Raw genomic sequence first — 15,454 nt, forward strand, 5'->3', positions numbered from 1 at the left:
AAAATAAGCCACACTGCATGGTTAACAAGGTACCCTGCAGAAAACGTGCTGCGTTTAGACAACCGGTGTGGTGTAGTGGCTAAAGTGTTGGACTGGGAGTCGGGAGAACCAGGTTCTAGTCCCCACTCGGCCATGGAAGCTCACTGGGTGACTTTGGGCCAGTCACAGACTCTCAGCCCAGCCTACCTCACAGGGTTGTTGTTGTGAGGATAGAATGGAAAGGAGAAGGATTATGTAAGCCGCCTTGGGTTCCCTGGAGGAAAAAAGGCGGGATTATAAATGCAATAAAAAATAAATAAATCCACAGTTCCACAGAATACAAAATTATGTATGGTGTGGAGAATGAGGATAGGGAGACACTGGGAGACCCAGGGTTATCCTTTGAAGTGCATTAGTAGGAAATTTAGAACAGATAAAAGGAAGGATTGCTTCACACAGTGCATAAACTATGGAATTCGCTGCCACAAGATGTAGTGATGGCCACCAGTCTGAAAGGCTTTAAAAGGGGGTTGGATGAATTTCTGGAGGAGGAGGCTGTCGATAGCTACTAGTAGCTGCAGGAGCCCTGTCTTCCAGCATCAGAGAGAGAATGCCCACGTGCATCAGTTGCTGGGGAACATGGGTGGGAGGGTGCTCTTGCACTCAGGTCCTGCTTGTGGGTTCCTGATCAGCAGCTGGTTGGCCACTACTGAACTAGATGGACCCTTGGTCTGATCCAGCATAGCTCCTCTTATGCTGTAACAGCAACCCACGGTTCAACCACACCCCACACTCAAGCATTGAGTGTGGGTTAGCATGTCATATGAACAGCCCCACAGTGTGACCTCATATCAGGTAGCTTCCTAGAGCATTTTTCCTAAGCGTTTTATACACAATCTCTCGGTCACAATTACGGCGACCCTGAATGTATCATTGCAACACGGGTGGTGAGTGCCACTTCCTATAGCTTTGTTTCCTATGCATTTTACACACATTATCTTAGGCCCAATTGCAACCACCCTGAAAGGGAGATCAGCATCATCACTCACTCTACAAGTAAACGGGGGGCGTGTGCCAACGGAAAAGGATCCACTGAGAGGAGGCATCAACAGGCACAGGGGAGCAGAGGTACCAGCGCTCAGTGGCCAACGGGAAAGGACAACGGAAAACTGGGTTGGTGGTGACGGAATGTCCCACTTGAGCTCTTTAGCATTCTAGAATCATAGAATAGTAGAGTTGGAAGGGGCCTATAAGGCCATCGAGTCCAACCCCCTGCTCAAAGCTTTTATAGCTCAAAGCTATAAAGACTGATCTCTTCCGGCAGGCCTATCCAGTGGAATTTTAGGATGCTTTTAGGATGTTCTTTTAGGACGTTTTAACAATGTATACTATGTTTTTAATCAGTATTTTATGTATTTTATACTTACTGTTGTTCCCCACCTTGATCAAAATGGAGAGGCGGCTAAGAAATATTATTATTATTATTATTATTATTATTATTATTATTATTATTATTATTAACATCTTGTAACATTCTGGAGGAGGACATAACTGGCCAGCAGGAATAGGTCCATTCCTGCTAAGAGGCGAGGATATACTGCGACATTTTGTTGCAGGTCTCACTTGTTTTCCCTATGGGGGGGGGGAGTGTTCTCATGCAGATGCTTCATAGAAAAACACACCGAAAGGATATGTGCATGAGATTGTACACCCTGTTCATTTCCTATTTATTTATTGACTTTCAACTTTCCTTCTAAGGGCTCCAGGTAGCATTTGTGGGTCTCCCCCATTCCATTTTCTCCCCACAAGAAGAATCTACACGCACAGGGGGTGGGGGGATATGGCAGAATGAACTGCGCCATTTGAGTTGGAGGGTGGGTGTGAGAACCACCTCCTTGAATGCTTTCCTATGTTTGTTTGTTTGTTTGTTTTAAAATGCAAACAGGAAACCAGTGCAGGAAAGGGCTGAATTAGGACCTTTGAGAGATGGGCTCAAGTTACAGGAAGCCAGATTCCGGCTGGACATCAGGAAAAACTTCCTGACTGTTAGAGCAGTATGACAATGGAACCAGTTACCTAGGGAGGTTGTGGGCTCTCCCACACTAGAGGCCTTCAAGAGGCATCTGGACAACCATCTGTCAGGTATGCTTTGAGGTAGATTCCTGCATTGAGCAGGGGGTTGGACTGGATGGCCTTATAGGCCCCTTCCAACTCTACTATTCTAAGATTCTATGCTCATTATTCTATTTGCATGGATAGTTATCATGTAGGGGAGCAATCAACAGTGATATCTCCAACCTTCCGGCCCGGAGCGCTGCAGTCCATTCTACTTAGGGTGGCCACGTGGAAAGGAGGACGGGGCTCCTGCATCTTTAACAGTTGCATAGAAAAGGGAATTTCAGCAGGTGTCATTTGTACGCATGCAGCACCTGGTGAAATCTCCTCTTCATCACAACAGTTCAAGCTGCAGGAGCCCTGCCCTCTTGGCCAGATACAAAGGAGGACAGGGCTCCTGCAGCTTTAACTGCTGTGATGAAGAGGGATTTTGGGGATAGAATTCAGCACCTCAGAGAGCTCCACTAGAGTTCGGGCTGATTCTGACTAAAACCCAGAATGGAATTACAGCCCTACCAAAATTGGAGCCACCAACCTCTGCTGCACGGCAGAGCCACTAGCCTCCATTGAATATCACATCTCTTTGGGTCCTAAGTATCTTTCTCTTTCATGAAGACTTTTTTAATGAACAGTTAACCTATAGCTTTGCTGCAGTTCGACATCCGCACAGATCTTTCCGAGCGACGCAAGACGGGCGGTGCGACAGAAAGTTTCCCCGCAGCCTGAGCATCCAAAGTGTTTCCATGGCTCCTCTGGTGTTTCATCCGCGCCGAGTTCAGTTTAAAGCTTTTGCCGCAGACGGAGCATTGATAGGGTTTCTCTCCCGTGTGGGTTCTCTGATGTGCGGTCAGATGTGCATTCTGGCTAAAGCTGTTGCCGCATAGAGAACACTGGTACGGCCGGTGCCTGGTGTGGGTCCTCCTGTGTACAATGAGATGAGATCTCTGGCTGAAACCTTTCCTGCAATCTGAGCATTTGTACGGCTTCTCACCCGTATGAATCCTTTCGTGCTTAACCAGGGTGGAGCTCAGGCCGAAACTTTTCCCGCAGTCCAAGCACTGATACAGCTTTTCTCCCGTGTGGATTTTCTCGTGTCTCCTAAGGTCGGGCGCCCGTCGGAAGCTTTTCTCGCAACCTGAACATTTGTACGGTCGGAGGCCTGTGTGGATCCCTCGGTGCGAGGCGAGGTGGGAGCTCCGGTGGAAAGTTTTCCCGCAGTCTGAGCAGCTGAACGGTTTCTCTTTCCTGTGGGTTCTCTGGTGTTTGTTAAGGTGGGAGCGCTGGCTGAAGATTTTCCCGCAGTCCGAACACTGATGGGGCTTTGTTCTTGCATGGGTCCTCTTATGCTTAAGAAAAAGTACGCTCTGACGGAACACTTTCCCGCATTTGGGACACGCTTTTCCCCGCTTGCCTTTAGAAATCATCTTCTGGGCTGTCTTGCTACCAATGTCCTGACAGTCTTTCTGAGAAGTTTCTGGTTTCTTCTGCCCGATCTCTCGTTCAGCTTTTTGACATCTTTCTGATCTGCGCTGATGCTGAGACACATCTGTTCCCCCATGATCCTGGAGCCCTTTTGCTTTGCCCCTTCTCGAAGAGGCGTCTCGAGGTACATCTTCCCCAGATATTTCTGATCGTAGATTCTTCTCTTTCACATTTCTATTCTCCTGCCCATCATGCACTGCAACAAAAGCTGGGGGGGGGGAGATGACCAAGTGAACAAAGCTGCAATCCTTAAACACACTCTGAATACAGTAAACGCCACCGAACGCAATAGGACTTACATCTGTATGGGATTAGAACATAAGAAAAGGAGGGAGGTGGTGAGCTCTCCCACACTAGTGGCCTTCATGAGGCAGCTGGACAACCATCTGTCAGGGATGCTTTAGGGTGGATTCCTGCATTGAGCAGGGGGTTGGACTCGATGGCCTTGTAGGCCCCTTCCAACTCTGCTATTCTATGATTTTATGAAAAGCCATGCTGGATCAGACCAGGGGTCCACCTCCCATCTGCCCATGTGTTTATTTATTTACTTAAGATATTTCTCATCCACCTTTCAAAACTGTGGTCTTTCCAAGGAAGACAACCGAAAACAGTAAAGTTAAAGATCAAAGTATAAAAACACCTTGGCTTGAAGCTAGATCAGATGCGCTGGCTGAAGGGGACCTCCGTGCCCCCTCCTTCCCAGGGTAGCCCTTCCAGACCCCCTGAAAAAGCTACACAGGCAGGAGACCTCCCCACATAAGCTATCGTATGTGGGGAGGAGGGAGGATCCCTAAAAATCAGATGAAGGGACCTCCCACAAGCAGATCCCTTACTCTTGTAGAAGATAGACCCTGGATCCAACCAATGGTATGTCCTCTTTTGGATTATTATTATTACCTGCAGGATCACCTTCTCCGGACATTCATACTTTTCTAAGGGGACAATCCTATGCATGTTTAAACAGAAAAAAATGCCCTACAACTCCCAGCTCCCGCCAGACCTCTAAAGGTGCTGTCCAAGGTGCTGAACTTATTTTGGGGGGTAGAATTAAGCATCCATTAGGATTCTGGGTGGTTCTGATTGAAATCCAGCGTGGATTGACAGCCCCACTGAAATCGGAGTCACCAGCCGGGAGTTGTAGGACACTTTTTTTCTGTCTAAACATGCATAGGATGGCCCCCTTGGAAAATTATGAATGGCATAAAGAAAACAGATAGAGATTATATATTCCTTTATCGTAATTCTAGAACCTCTTTACAAGAGGGAAGATCACAGCTCGGAGTGAATAATATGGTTTGCTTCACAATATCCTACATTCAATCCCCATCATATTCAGCTAAAATTATCTCTGGTATCAGAGCTGAGAACAGTGGAGGCTGGTGACTCTGATTTCAGTGGGGCTGTCAATCCACGCTGGATTTCAATCAGAACCACCCACAATCCTAAAGGATGCTTAATTCTAAACCCCCCCCCCAAATAAGTTCAGCACCTTGGATAGCTCCTTTAGAGGTCTGGCTGGTTGTGACTAAAACCCAGAATGGATTCACAGCCCCACCAAAATCAGAGCCACCAGCCTCCACTGGCCGGGAAAGAACCCTGCCAGAAACCTTTGAGCCCACCACTTCTCAGAGTAGACAGTGCTAGTCCGACTCACATATTCATTTCTCTCACCTGTCCTGGTGATGTCACGGTTGTTCCCTTCCATCGTTCCCTGAGGATGCAGGATTAAGATTGCCTCGTCCTCTTTCTCTGGGCAGGAGTTCCGATCTGACTTGGCTAGGGAAAGAACTGGGGCAAAAATGAAATTGGAGAGAATAAAAATGTCTGTGGTTAATTCAAGCTTTCGGTGGAGAGCCTTTCTACACGAGGCTTTTATTGTATGCTCATAATAGAATCATAGAATCATAGAATAGCAGAGTTGGAAGGGGCCTACAAGGCCATCGAGTCCAACCCCCTGCTCAATGCAGGAATCCACCCTAAAGCATCCCTGACAGATGCTTGTCCAGCTGACTCTTGAATGCCTCTAGTGTGGGAGAGCCCACAACCTCCCTAGGTAACTGATTCCATTGTCGTACTGCTCTAACAGTCAGGAAGTTTTTCCTGATGTCCAGCTGGAATCTGGCTTCCTTTAACTTGAGCCCGTTATTCCGTGTCCTGCGCTCTGGGAGGATCGAGAAGAGATCCTGGCCCTCCTGTGTATGACAACCTTTTAAGTCTTTGAAGAGTGCTATCATGTCTCCCCTCAATCTTCTCTTCTTCAGGCTAAACATGCCCAGTTCTTTCAGTCTCTCTTCATAGGGCTTTGTTTCCTGACCCCTGATCATCCTGGTTGCCCTCCTCTGAACACGCTCCAGCTTGTCTGTGTCCTTCTTGAATTGTGGAGCCCAGAACTGGACGCAATACTCTAGATGAGGCCTAACCAGGGCCGAATAGAGAGGAACCAGTACCTCACGCGATTTGGAAGCTATACTTCTATTAATGCAGCCCAAAATAGCATTGGCCTTTCTTGCAGCCATATCGCACTGTTGGCTCATATTCAGCTTGCAATCTACAACAATTCCAAGAGCCTTCTCGTTTGTAGTATTGCTACAATAGTTCATTCATGGTTCTTTGCAGATCGTTTACATGTCGTCATCTCCCAGGCCTCCCCGCCTTGCTTTTTGACCTTTACCACCTTTTTTTTTTAACGGGGAAAGCCGAAGCTCTCTGGGCGGTTAGGACTGCTCTAACAGTCAGGAAGTTTTTCCCAATGTCCAGCCAGAATCTGCCTTCCTGAAACTTGAGCCCATGATTCTGTGTCCTGCACTCTGGGATGATCGAGAAGAGATCCTGGCCCTTCATCCTGTATATCTTTTGTGGACCAGTTTAGTTTTCAATCCCATAGCAAGCAGTACTGTTGCCAGGATTTGAGCATTGTCTCGGTCCTCAAAGTTGTGATGTCACGGCCTTTCTCTGAACTGTATACTGTATAAGAACCTTAATGGAATCAAAGAATAGTAGAGTTGGAAGGGGCCTGTAAGGCCAACCCCCTGCTCAATGCAGGAATCCACCTCAAAGCATCCCTGACAGATGGCTGTCCAACTGCCTCTTCAAGGCCTCTGGTGTGGGAGAGCCCGCCACCTCCCTAGGTCATGGGTTCCATTGTCATACTGTTGTAACAGTCAGGAAGTTTTTCCTGTTGTCCAGCTGGAATCTGGCTTCCTGTCATTTGAGCCCATTATTCCATGTCCTGCATTATTATTATTATTATTATTATTATTATTATTATTATTATTATTATTATTATTATTATCTGGGATAATAATAATAATAATAATAATAATAATAATAATAATAATAACAACAACAACAACAACAACAACAACAACCCGCCTCTCCCTCTGGATCGAGGCAGGGAACAATACCAAACACAATATAATACATAAAATTAGTTAAAAGAGCTGATGATCGAGAAGAGATCCTGGCCCTCCTCTGTGTGACCATCTTTCAAGTCCTTGAAGAGTGCTGTCATGCCTCCCCTCAGTCTTCTCTTCTCAAGGCTAAACATGTCCAGTTCTTTCAATCTCAGTGCTACACATACACACATGCCACCCTAAAAACGCAAAATAAAGACATTCTTACCTAACGAGGTCACGTTTTCATAATTCTCTTGCATGACATCTCTGTACAAGGCTCTCTGATTTGGCTCCAGGAGAGCCCACTCTCCCTGCGTGAAATGCACAGCTACCTCTTCAAAGGACACCGGCTCCTGGAAACACAAGAAGAAGAAACCGGGTCTTAATTGGACTCAGGGCTCATTAACCCCAGACCCATTGTGTCAGCTCTCAAACCTGAGAGACATACGGTATCAAGCAATGAGGAGGAAGGAGACAGATGCAGAGTGCTTTCAGCTTGTCCCTTTTGGTTTGGGCGTTCTACACATCACATTTGTAAAATTCACGTAAGCAGTGTAGGATGGTGGCTCCTATTTTGGTGGGGCAGTGAATCCACTTTGGGTTTCAATCAGAACCAGCCAGAACTCTATAGGAGCTATCCAAGGTGCTTAACCCATTTTGGGTACCAGGTTGAGCACTTTGGATAGATCCTTTAGAGCTCTGTCTGGTTTTAATTGAAACCCACAGCAGATTTTGCCCCATCAAAATAGGAGCCACCCGCCTCTGCTGCATTTAAGCATAGGCCCATTTTTTTAAATGAAAAACAGTTTGGGGCAGGTGTCATTTTGAACTGAGGAAAGTCAGGGGACAGGGAAACACTTTGCTTATGTCATTTCATTTTCATTTTCGATAAGAGTAACAAGAAAATAACATGTACAAACACCATCACGCAGTGGATTCTTTCTGTTTTGAACATGCTCAGAACATCCCTACACAACGGGCATCAATTGCCTGAGCAGAATTTTTCTCTCCATGAGCCGTGCAGCAAATGATTTGAATTATACCAGTTTTAAAATCTCTTCACTGGCTGCCAATTAGTTTCCGGGTGATGTATAAAGTGTTGGTTATCACCTTTAAAGGCCTACATGGTTTGGGTCCGGGCTACCTGCGGGATTGTCTTCTCCCGTACAATCCGCCCCGCACACTCAGGGGCGGATTTTATTATTTATTTTATTTTATTTATTTATTTATTTATTGCATTTCTATACCGCCCAATAACCGAAGCTCTCTGGGCGGTTTACAAAATTAAGACAATTCAAGTATAAAACAACAGTATACAACCATAATATAAAATACAATATAAAAGCACAACCAAGATAAAAACAGCAGCAATGCAAAAAGACAATTTTAAAAGACGAATTTAAAACAGCAAGTTAAAATTAATTTATAGACTGTTAAAATCTAGATTAACAACTGTTACCCAGAGGACCTTCTCCTCTGCTGCTCCCAGACTGTGGACTTAACAGTCAACTTAACAGTCTACTAGCATTCAAGAAAGCTATAAAGACTGATCTCTTCCGGCAGGCCTATCCAGTGGAATTTTAGGATGTTTTTAGGATGTTTTAGTTAAGAGCAGAGACACCACACTGACAACAAAGGTCCGCATAGTTAAAGCAATGGTGTTCCCCGTAGTAACCTATGGCTGCAAGAGCTGGACCGTAAGGAAAGCTGAGCGAAGGAAGATAGATGCTTTTGAACTGTGGTGTTGGAGGAAAATTCTGAGAGTGCCTCGGACTGCAAGAAGATCAAACCAGTCCATACTCCAGGAAATAAAGCCAGACTGCTCACTTGAGGGAATGGTATTAAAGGCAAAACTGAAGTACTTTGGCCACATAATGAGACGACAGGACACCCTGGAGAAGAGGCTGATGCTAGGGAAAGTGGAAGGCAAAAGGAAGAGGGGCCGACCAAGGGCAAGATGGATGGATGATATTCTGGAGGTGACAGACTTGACCTTGGGGGAGCTAGGGGTGGCGATGGCCGACAGAAAGCTCTGGCGTGGGCTGGTCCATGAAGTCACAAAGAGTCGGAAACGACTGAACGAATAAACAATTCAGTTTTATGTATTTTATAGTTATTGTTGTTCCCCGCCTCGATCCAAACAGAGAGGTGGGTAAGTAATCTTCTCCTCCTTCTCCTCCGTTTGAAATCAGCCGAGCACTAGAAGTCCTTCCAAAGGCGGCCACAAGGTGGCGGTGGTGTTCCATCTGGAGTAATTGATCCCAAACCACTGCCACTCCAAGATTCCATTACCCACAATCCCTTCTCCTTCCCCCACCCCACCTGCCATTTCCCTTACCTGAGCTGGTTCTAACAAGACCATTTCCCTGCCATGTCTTCTGCAGGAATGGAGAAACCTAGAATAGAACGACGACCGTCCTTGCAATCCTGGGAAAGAGAGAATATTTTCCAGGCGGTCATTGCACACTTCCTGCTGCATTTATTCATTACACACGTTTGTTAATGCGCCCCTCCCCCCCGCATCGCTCGTTTCATTGGGCTCCCCAGGTGGCTCGCACAAACAGATGAAAATAAAGCTCATTATCAGAGAATTAAAATGTAAGTCTGTAAAACGAGACAATAAAAAACAACACCGGCAGCAGGAAATGCCACTGAAAAAAATATTCTAAAAAGTCCACCTACATCAGGGGTGGGCAGCTTGTGGCAGTCCACACCCTTTGGCTTAAAATTCCCATCAGCCCTGGGCTAAAACATAGAATCATAGAATCATAGAATAGCAGAGTTGGAAGGGGCCTACAAGGCCAACCCCCTGCCCAATCAAGGGATCCACCCTAAAGCATCCCTGACAGATGCGTGTCCAGCTGCCTCTTGAAGGCCTCTAGTGTGGGAGAGCCCACAACCTCCCTAGGTAACTGATTCCATTGTCGTACTGCTCTAACAGGAAGTTTTTCCTGATGTCCAACTGGAATCTGGTTTCCTTTAACTTGAGCCCATCTGGAGGACCACAAGTTGGCAGCTTCCAAAAAAATATGCCAGTGACCGGGCCTGGTTCCCTAAGGAGGCTTAATCTCCTTTGCCTCCAGGTACTTATCCAACCCCCTTTTAAACCCATCCAAATTGGTGGCCACCACCACATCCTGTGGTAGTGAGTTCCATAATTTTCTATGTGCAGCAGGGTGGGTGGTGTTGACATTGACAAATTGGGCCATAGGTCCATGCAGAACTACTATGAGCAAATTGGGCCATAAGTCTATGCAGAACCACCAGGAGCATGCCATCTGATGACCTCAGCGACTGGGCAGGTTGATAAGGGAGACGCCTATACTCAAGCTATATCCAAATCCATGCCCTCTTTTATCCCCCTTTTTAGGTAATGGGAGTTCCTCTGTTTGGGCAATGTGTAAGAGGCCACCCAAGGGGTGGATTAAGGCAAGCTGAGGTCTTAAACCATGTCAAGATTCAGAGGCCCCATACCATTTAAATAAAAGGGGGGGGGAATACATTATAATAGAAAGGATAAAAAAGGGTACCATCCAGCATTAGGGAGTGTTTGTAGTTAAACAGTTAGATAACCTTCTCTGAAGATGTGTATAAAAGCACTAATAAAGAAAGTGGATTTGAATTTCTTTTAATCTGGCTCCATTTTGATTTATTGCCTCTAACACTAAATGTTGTGTTGCCATGCTTCCTCTGTATAAAGCAACTCTGCTAAGTCACACCAGATTTTCCAACATATTTAAGCCAAAGTGATTTCAATTATAATGCATCTTAGTTATCGCCAACATATTTAGAGGCCCTTCATCATATGAGGCCCTAAGTCACCGCTTACGTAGCTTGTTCCTAAATCCAGCACTGAGGCCACCCTATTCACCCCTCCCTATTCCTTCTCTCTCCTTCCCTCTCTGGTATTTTCTCCATGGCTGATTTTTTATTGTATGCTACTTGGGGGCAGAGACAGGCCTATTTTTGCTTATGGAACTCTGAAAAGTGCTATGTTCCCTGATGACAGACTCTGCACATATGTATATAAAATCACCCTTCCTCAGCCTGGTGCCCTCTAGAGCTGTTGGACTCAGAGTGGATGGAAATGATGGAAATTGGAGTCCAGCACCTTTGGAGGGCAACAGGCTGGGGAAAGCTGATGAGAACATCAGAAGAGCCCTGCTGGCTCAGACCAAGGGTCCATCTAGTCCAGCACTCTGTTCCCACAGTGGCCAACCAGCTGTCGACCCGAGACCCACAAGCAGGACACGGTGCAACAGCATCCTTCCACCCATGTTCCCCAGCAACTGGTGCACACAGGTTTACTGCCTCGAATACTGGAGATAGCACACAACCATCAGGGCTAGTAGCCATTGATAGACTTCTCCTCCAGGAATTTATCCAACCCCCTTTTAAAGCCATCCAAATTGGTGGCCATCGCTACATCCTGTGGTAGCGAGTTCCATAATTTAACTATGTGCAGTGTGAAGAAGTCCTTCCTTTTATCTGTCCTGGATCTCCCACCAATCAGTTTCATGGGATGACCCCTTTGGGTTCTAGTATTTTGAGAGAGGGAGAAAAATGTCTCCCTATCACATTCTCCACACCAGGCATAATTTTGTACACCTTTATCATGTCTCCCCTCAGCCTCCTTTTTTCCAAGCTAAACAATCCCAGTTGATGTAACGTTCCCTCATAGGGGAGATGCTCCAGCCCCTTCATCATTTTAGTTGCCCTTTTCTGCACTTTTTCCAGCTCTATAATATCCTTTTTTAGGTGTGGTGACCAGAACTGTACACATTATTCCAAGTGTGGTCGCACCATAGATTTGTATAAGGGCAGTACGATACTGCCCGTTTTATTCTCAATGCCTTTTCTTATCATGCCTAACATGGAGTTCGCCTTCTTTACAGCGGCCGCACACTGGGCGGACATGAGTAAGCAGTGTAGACTGGCTGTCATCATACAAGCAACTGAATTTAAAACTCTGGGGATGGCTATGGACGAGTAACGTAGGGAGCGGCCTTATGCCATGTTAGATTATTTATCCATCAAGCTCAGTATCATTCATGTTTACCTCGGCATTCCCCAACTTTGTTGGACTACAACTCCCAGCATTCCTGACCATGAGAGTGGAAGTCCAAAACATCCAGACAGCACCAGGTTGGGGAAAGCCGGTCTATACCCCTGACCCACATGAATCCGCACGGCTGAGGCCAGGAGGAAAGAGTCACGTTGTCTTACCAGGTAAGAAAGATGGGCCTGCATCGTCCCCCAGTTCCAGCTGCAAAATTTCTGAGGAGGGAAAGAGCGAGAAAGCTAAGAATCGCTGCCCCTATTGCAATCCGTGGTTTGAGAACAGGGGCGTTTCAAATGGCAACTGCAGCAAAATGTTGCAGTGTAGATTTCTCCTGTTCAGGGTTCTAGTCTGCCAGCAGTACCCTCTTCCAGCAAACTCTGTTCCATCCCATCTCAGCCCCACAGATTTTCAGTTTCACCACCACCACCAGGCAGCCACCATTCTCAGCATGCTTATTGTGTGTGTGGGGGGAAGTATTTGCCCTCCCTTTTATTTCCAAGGTATGGTCTGAGGACACATGGTGAAGCCCCCTGCTAAAGCAAAGCAAGTTTGGCCTGGCCAGTGTCTGGATGGGAGACCACAGCCATATTCCGACATTCTCGTACCAGGGTAGATGAAACACGCCAGGAAGGAGGGCGCTCACCCTCTACTCTGTTGGGAATATTGAAACCTTATCTGCAAATTACTGCAAGGGGGCAGTGTTGCATTTAGACCTTAGGATCTCTATAACCTACAGTGGCCTGGTTCAGACAACACACTAAACCAGTGGTTCCCAAACTTTTTCAAGTAACCGCCCCCTTTGTTCCACAAACTCATGCCCAGCGCCCCCTACCCTACACTATAAAAATCATTATTCAGAACAGCGGTTTTCAACAACCCACTAAGGAAGATAATAACAATAAAATTCAAAACTTAAATTTAAAAGAGAATTTTGTGAACCGCCCAGAGAGCTTCGGCTATTGGGCGATATAAAAATGTAATAAATAAATAAATAATAAATAAATAAAACAGCAACAATTAATTGAATATTTATTCAAAATCCGAAGCACCCACTGCAGGCTTGCCAAGGGAGGGAGGGAAAAGAGAGCGAACGCCTCTGTTTTGCAGCCGGCGTGGCGGGGCACACCAAGCAGGGTATGTCTCTTCATTAGCGTTTTGGTGCTTTTGAAACATTTTAATTCACCGTTCAAAGGACTCTTCTTAAATGGTATTAATACATGTGTGGATTCTTCCCCTATATGGCTTGGGAACAAACTACCTTCTCCCATAAAAATGTCCCTGGGTTTTAAGACCTTCTGGAGAGGCGCTTCTCGGAAAAGACCACCTCGAGCGCCCTCCTGCTGCCCCTTTGCCTTTATTTATTTATTTATTTATTACATTTCTATATCGCCCAATAGCCGGAGCTCTCTGGGCGGTTCACAAAAATTATAAACTTTGAGGATTCTCTTAAACTTGCATGTACCTCCCTCTTGTTCCTGGATAGTACTATTTTGGCTACTTGAGTTCACCATTAGTATATAAAACGTGTACATCAGAGTATGTAATGTAAAGGAGAACAGATAGACTACACTGGGCAGAGGATCAATGGGTTGTGTAGTTAGCTTGATATTAGTGAGTACAAATTCTGAATGTCAAAGAACCTTGGCAGGTCACCAGGAGGCCAAGGGAGGGGAGAAACAGAGGTCAGAAGAAGGGTGGTTCTATTTAGCATTGGTATGCACCAAGTCTGCACGACAAACAGCCCCGGAGTGGGAAGGAAGGGAAGACAGCGGTTAAAAAAGGTGGTAAGCCTTGGTGCCAAGAAGAAAGGGAGAGGACGAAAGCAAACACGGGGGGAAAAGGTATATAACTGAGAGCCCACCGTAGAACTCCTATTCTGGTCTTTGGCAAAAGGATGCAGGGAGAACCATGATGAAGAGTGCAAGGCCCTACCTGCGAGTAGGTAGCAACAGTTAAGGTTTTATTGTTTTATATGTTACTGGGTTTTTATGCTATGCACGTTTCCAAGTTATTCTTGCTTAGTCTTCCCTTGTATTTACCCTACCCCTAAGTTTTAATCAAGCTTCCTGCTTTACAACTTGTGAGCCCTCTTTGTCTCGGCTTGGGTCAGTGCTAAATCCGGTATTAACAGGTCACAGAAAACCGTGCTCCGTCCTTTACACGTAAGACTATTTTTGTATGCGTAATGTCGAACTCTAGGTTTTCTATGTTCCCGCTCTCTGAAATCCACATTGCTTAATCATGTCTGCTATACATTAATCCGCGGGGCAAGTATTCAATGCTCCCGGAATGTCACGCAATTACTCTCAAGATATTATCTTGGATATTAAATGGATATCTAATCTGTTGTTATGCTTTTCATAGTTTTACATTTTGTATATCGGTTTTAATGTTCAGTGTTTTAATCTTTGTAACCGCCCAGAGAACTTCGGCTATGGGGTGGTATATAAATAATAATAATAATAATAATAATAATAATAATAATAATAATAATAATAATAATAATAATCTCCATGATAAGTGTAAGCAAAGCACTCATACATGTAAATATTTAGGGCCTACCATGGCAAATGGCAAAAATATGGCCTCAAATGCAGAAACTGGCTAAATCTAAATAGGCAGGCACTATTGTTCTAAGCTTTAAATGTGGATTTCGAGACGGAATTCCATCTGGAGATTTCATCATTTCTGCCTCAAATGAATACCGTGTATGGCCATTCAGCCTTTAGATTCAACCTCATGGAGCCTGAACTCACCTTTAAATGTCAGCAGCACCTGCTGCAACACAATCCTCTTTTCAGAGAAACGGTTTATCCTTTCTTCCAGCTCCACAAAACCTCTTTCAAACCCATCCTTCCTGACAAAGAAAGAGAGAAGAGGTTTTAAAATTGGGTCCCATTCAGAGCTGAGACAAAAGTTCTTTTGGTTTGCTTTTCATCTTGTAAGTAGTGATTTCATGGAACAGGACACCACACAAGCCTTTAAGGTACAATCCCTATGCATGTTTTACACAGAAAAAAATCCTACAATGGCCAGCATTCTTCAGCCAGCTTAGCTGGCTGAGGAAGTAGGATTTTTTAAATATCTAAACATGCATAGGACTGTGACCTTAATCCTACCTTTTCATTCTGTTCGCAGATACAGACCATTTAAATAAAAGGAAAGCCACAGTGGTTAAGTATTTTGAGCTAAACGTTATGGCTTAGCTTGTTGTGTGAACGCATGAGTTAGTGCGTTATGTGAACCATTCCTAACCACGGTAGCTACATAACCATGGTTTAAACACGCTCACTAAGCGTCTGCTACAAAAGGGTGTATTTAATTCATTCATGAAGACATTTGTATCCTGCCTTATATCACAAGGATCTCAGGGCGGTGTACAGATACAATCATACAAACAACAGCAGCCTAACCATGGCTT

General features: G+C 45.3%; 1 protein-coding gene across 1 annotated transcript; it reads right to left on the minus strand.

Annotated features, from left to right (window-relative positions):
• Window positions 1-2,726: 2,726 nt before the first annotated feature.
• On the minus strand, window positions 2,727-14,877 carry LOC134395611 (zinc finger protein 135-like). The gene is made up of 6 exons (XM_063121770.1): window positions 14,790-14,877; window positions 12,198-12,248; window positions 9,310-9,398; window positions 7,198-7,324; window positions 5,248-5,364; window positions 2,727-3,772 (listed from the first exon to the last, which is right to left on the minus strand). The coding sequence occupies exons 3-6, from the start codon at window positions 9,331-9,333 to the stop codon at window positions 2,727-2,729; spliced, it is 1,314 nt and encodes a 437-aa protein (XP_062977840.1). The 5' UTR covers window positions 9,334-9,398; window positions 12,198-12,248; window positions 14,790-14,877.
• Window positions 14,878-15,454: the final 577 nt, after the last annotated feature.

Source organism: Elgaria multicarinata, chromosome 3, assembly GCF_023053635.1.
Source record: "Elgaria multicarinata webbii isolate HBS135686 ecotype San Diego chromosome 3, rElgMul1.1.pri, whole genome shotgun sequence".
In the NCBI taxonomy this organism is placed as follows: Eukaryota; Metazoa; Chordata; class Lepidosauria; order Squamata; family Anguidae; genus Elgaria; species Elgaria multicarinata.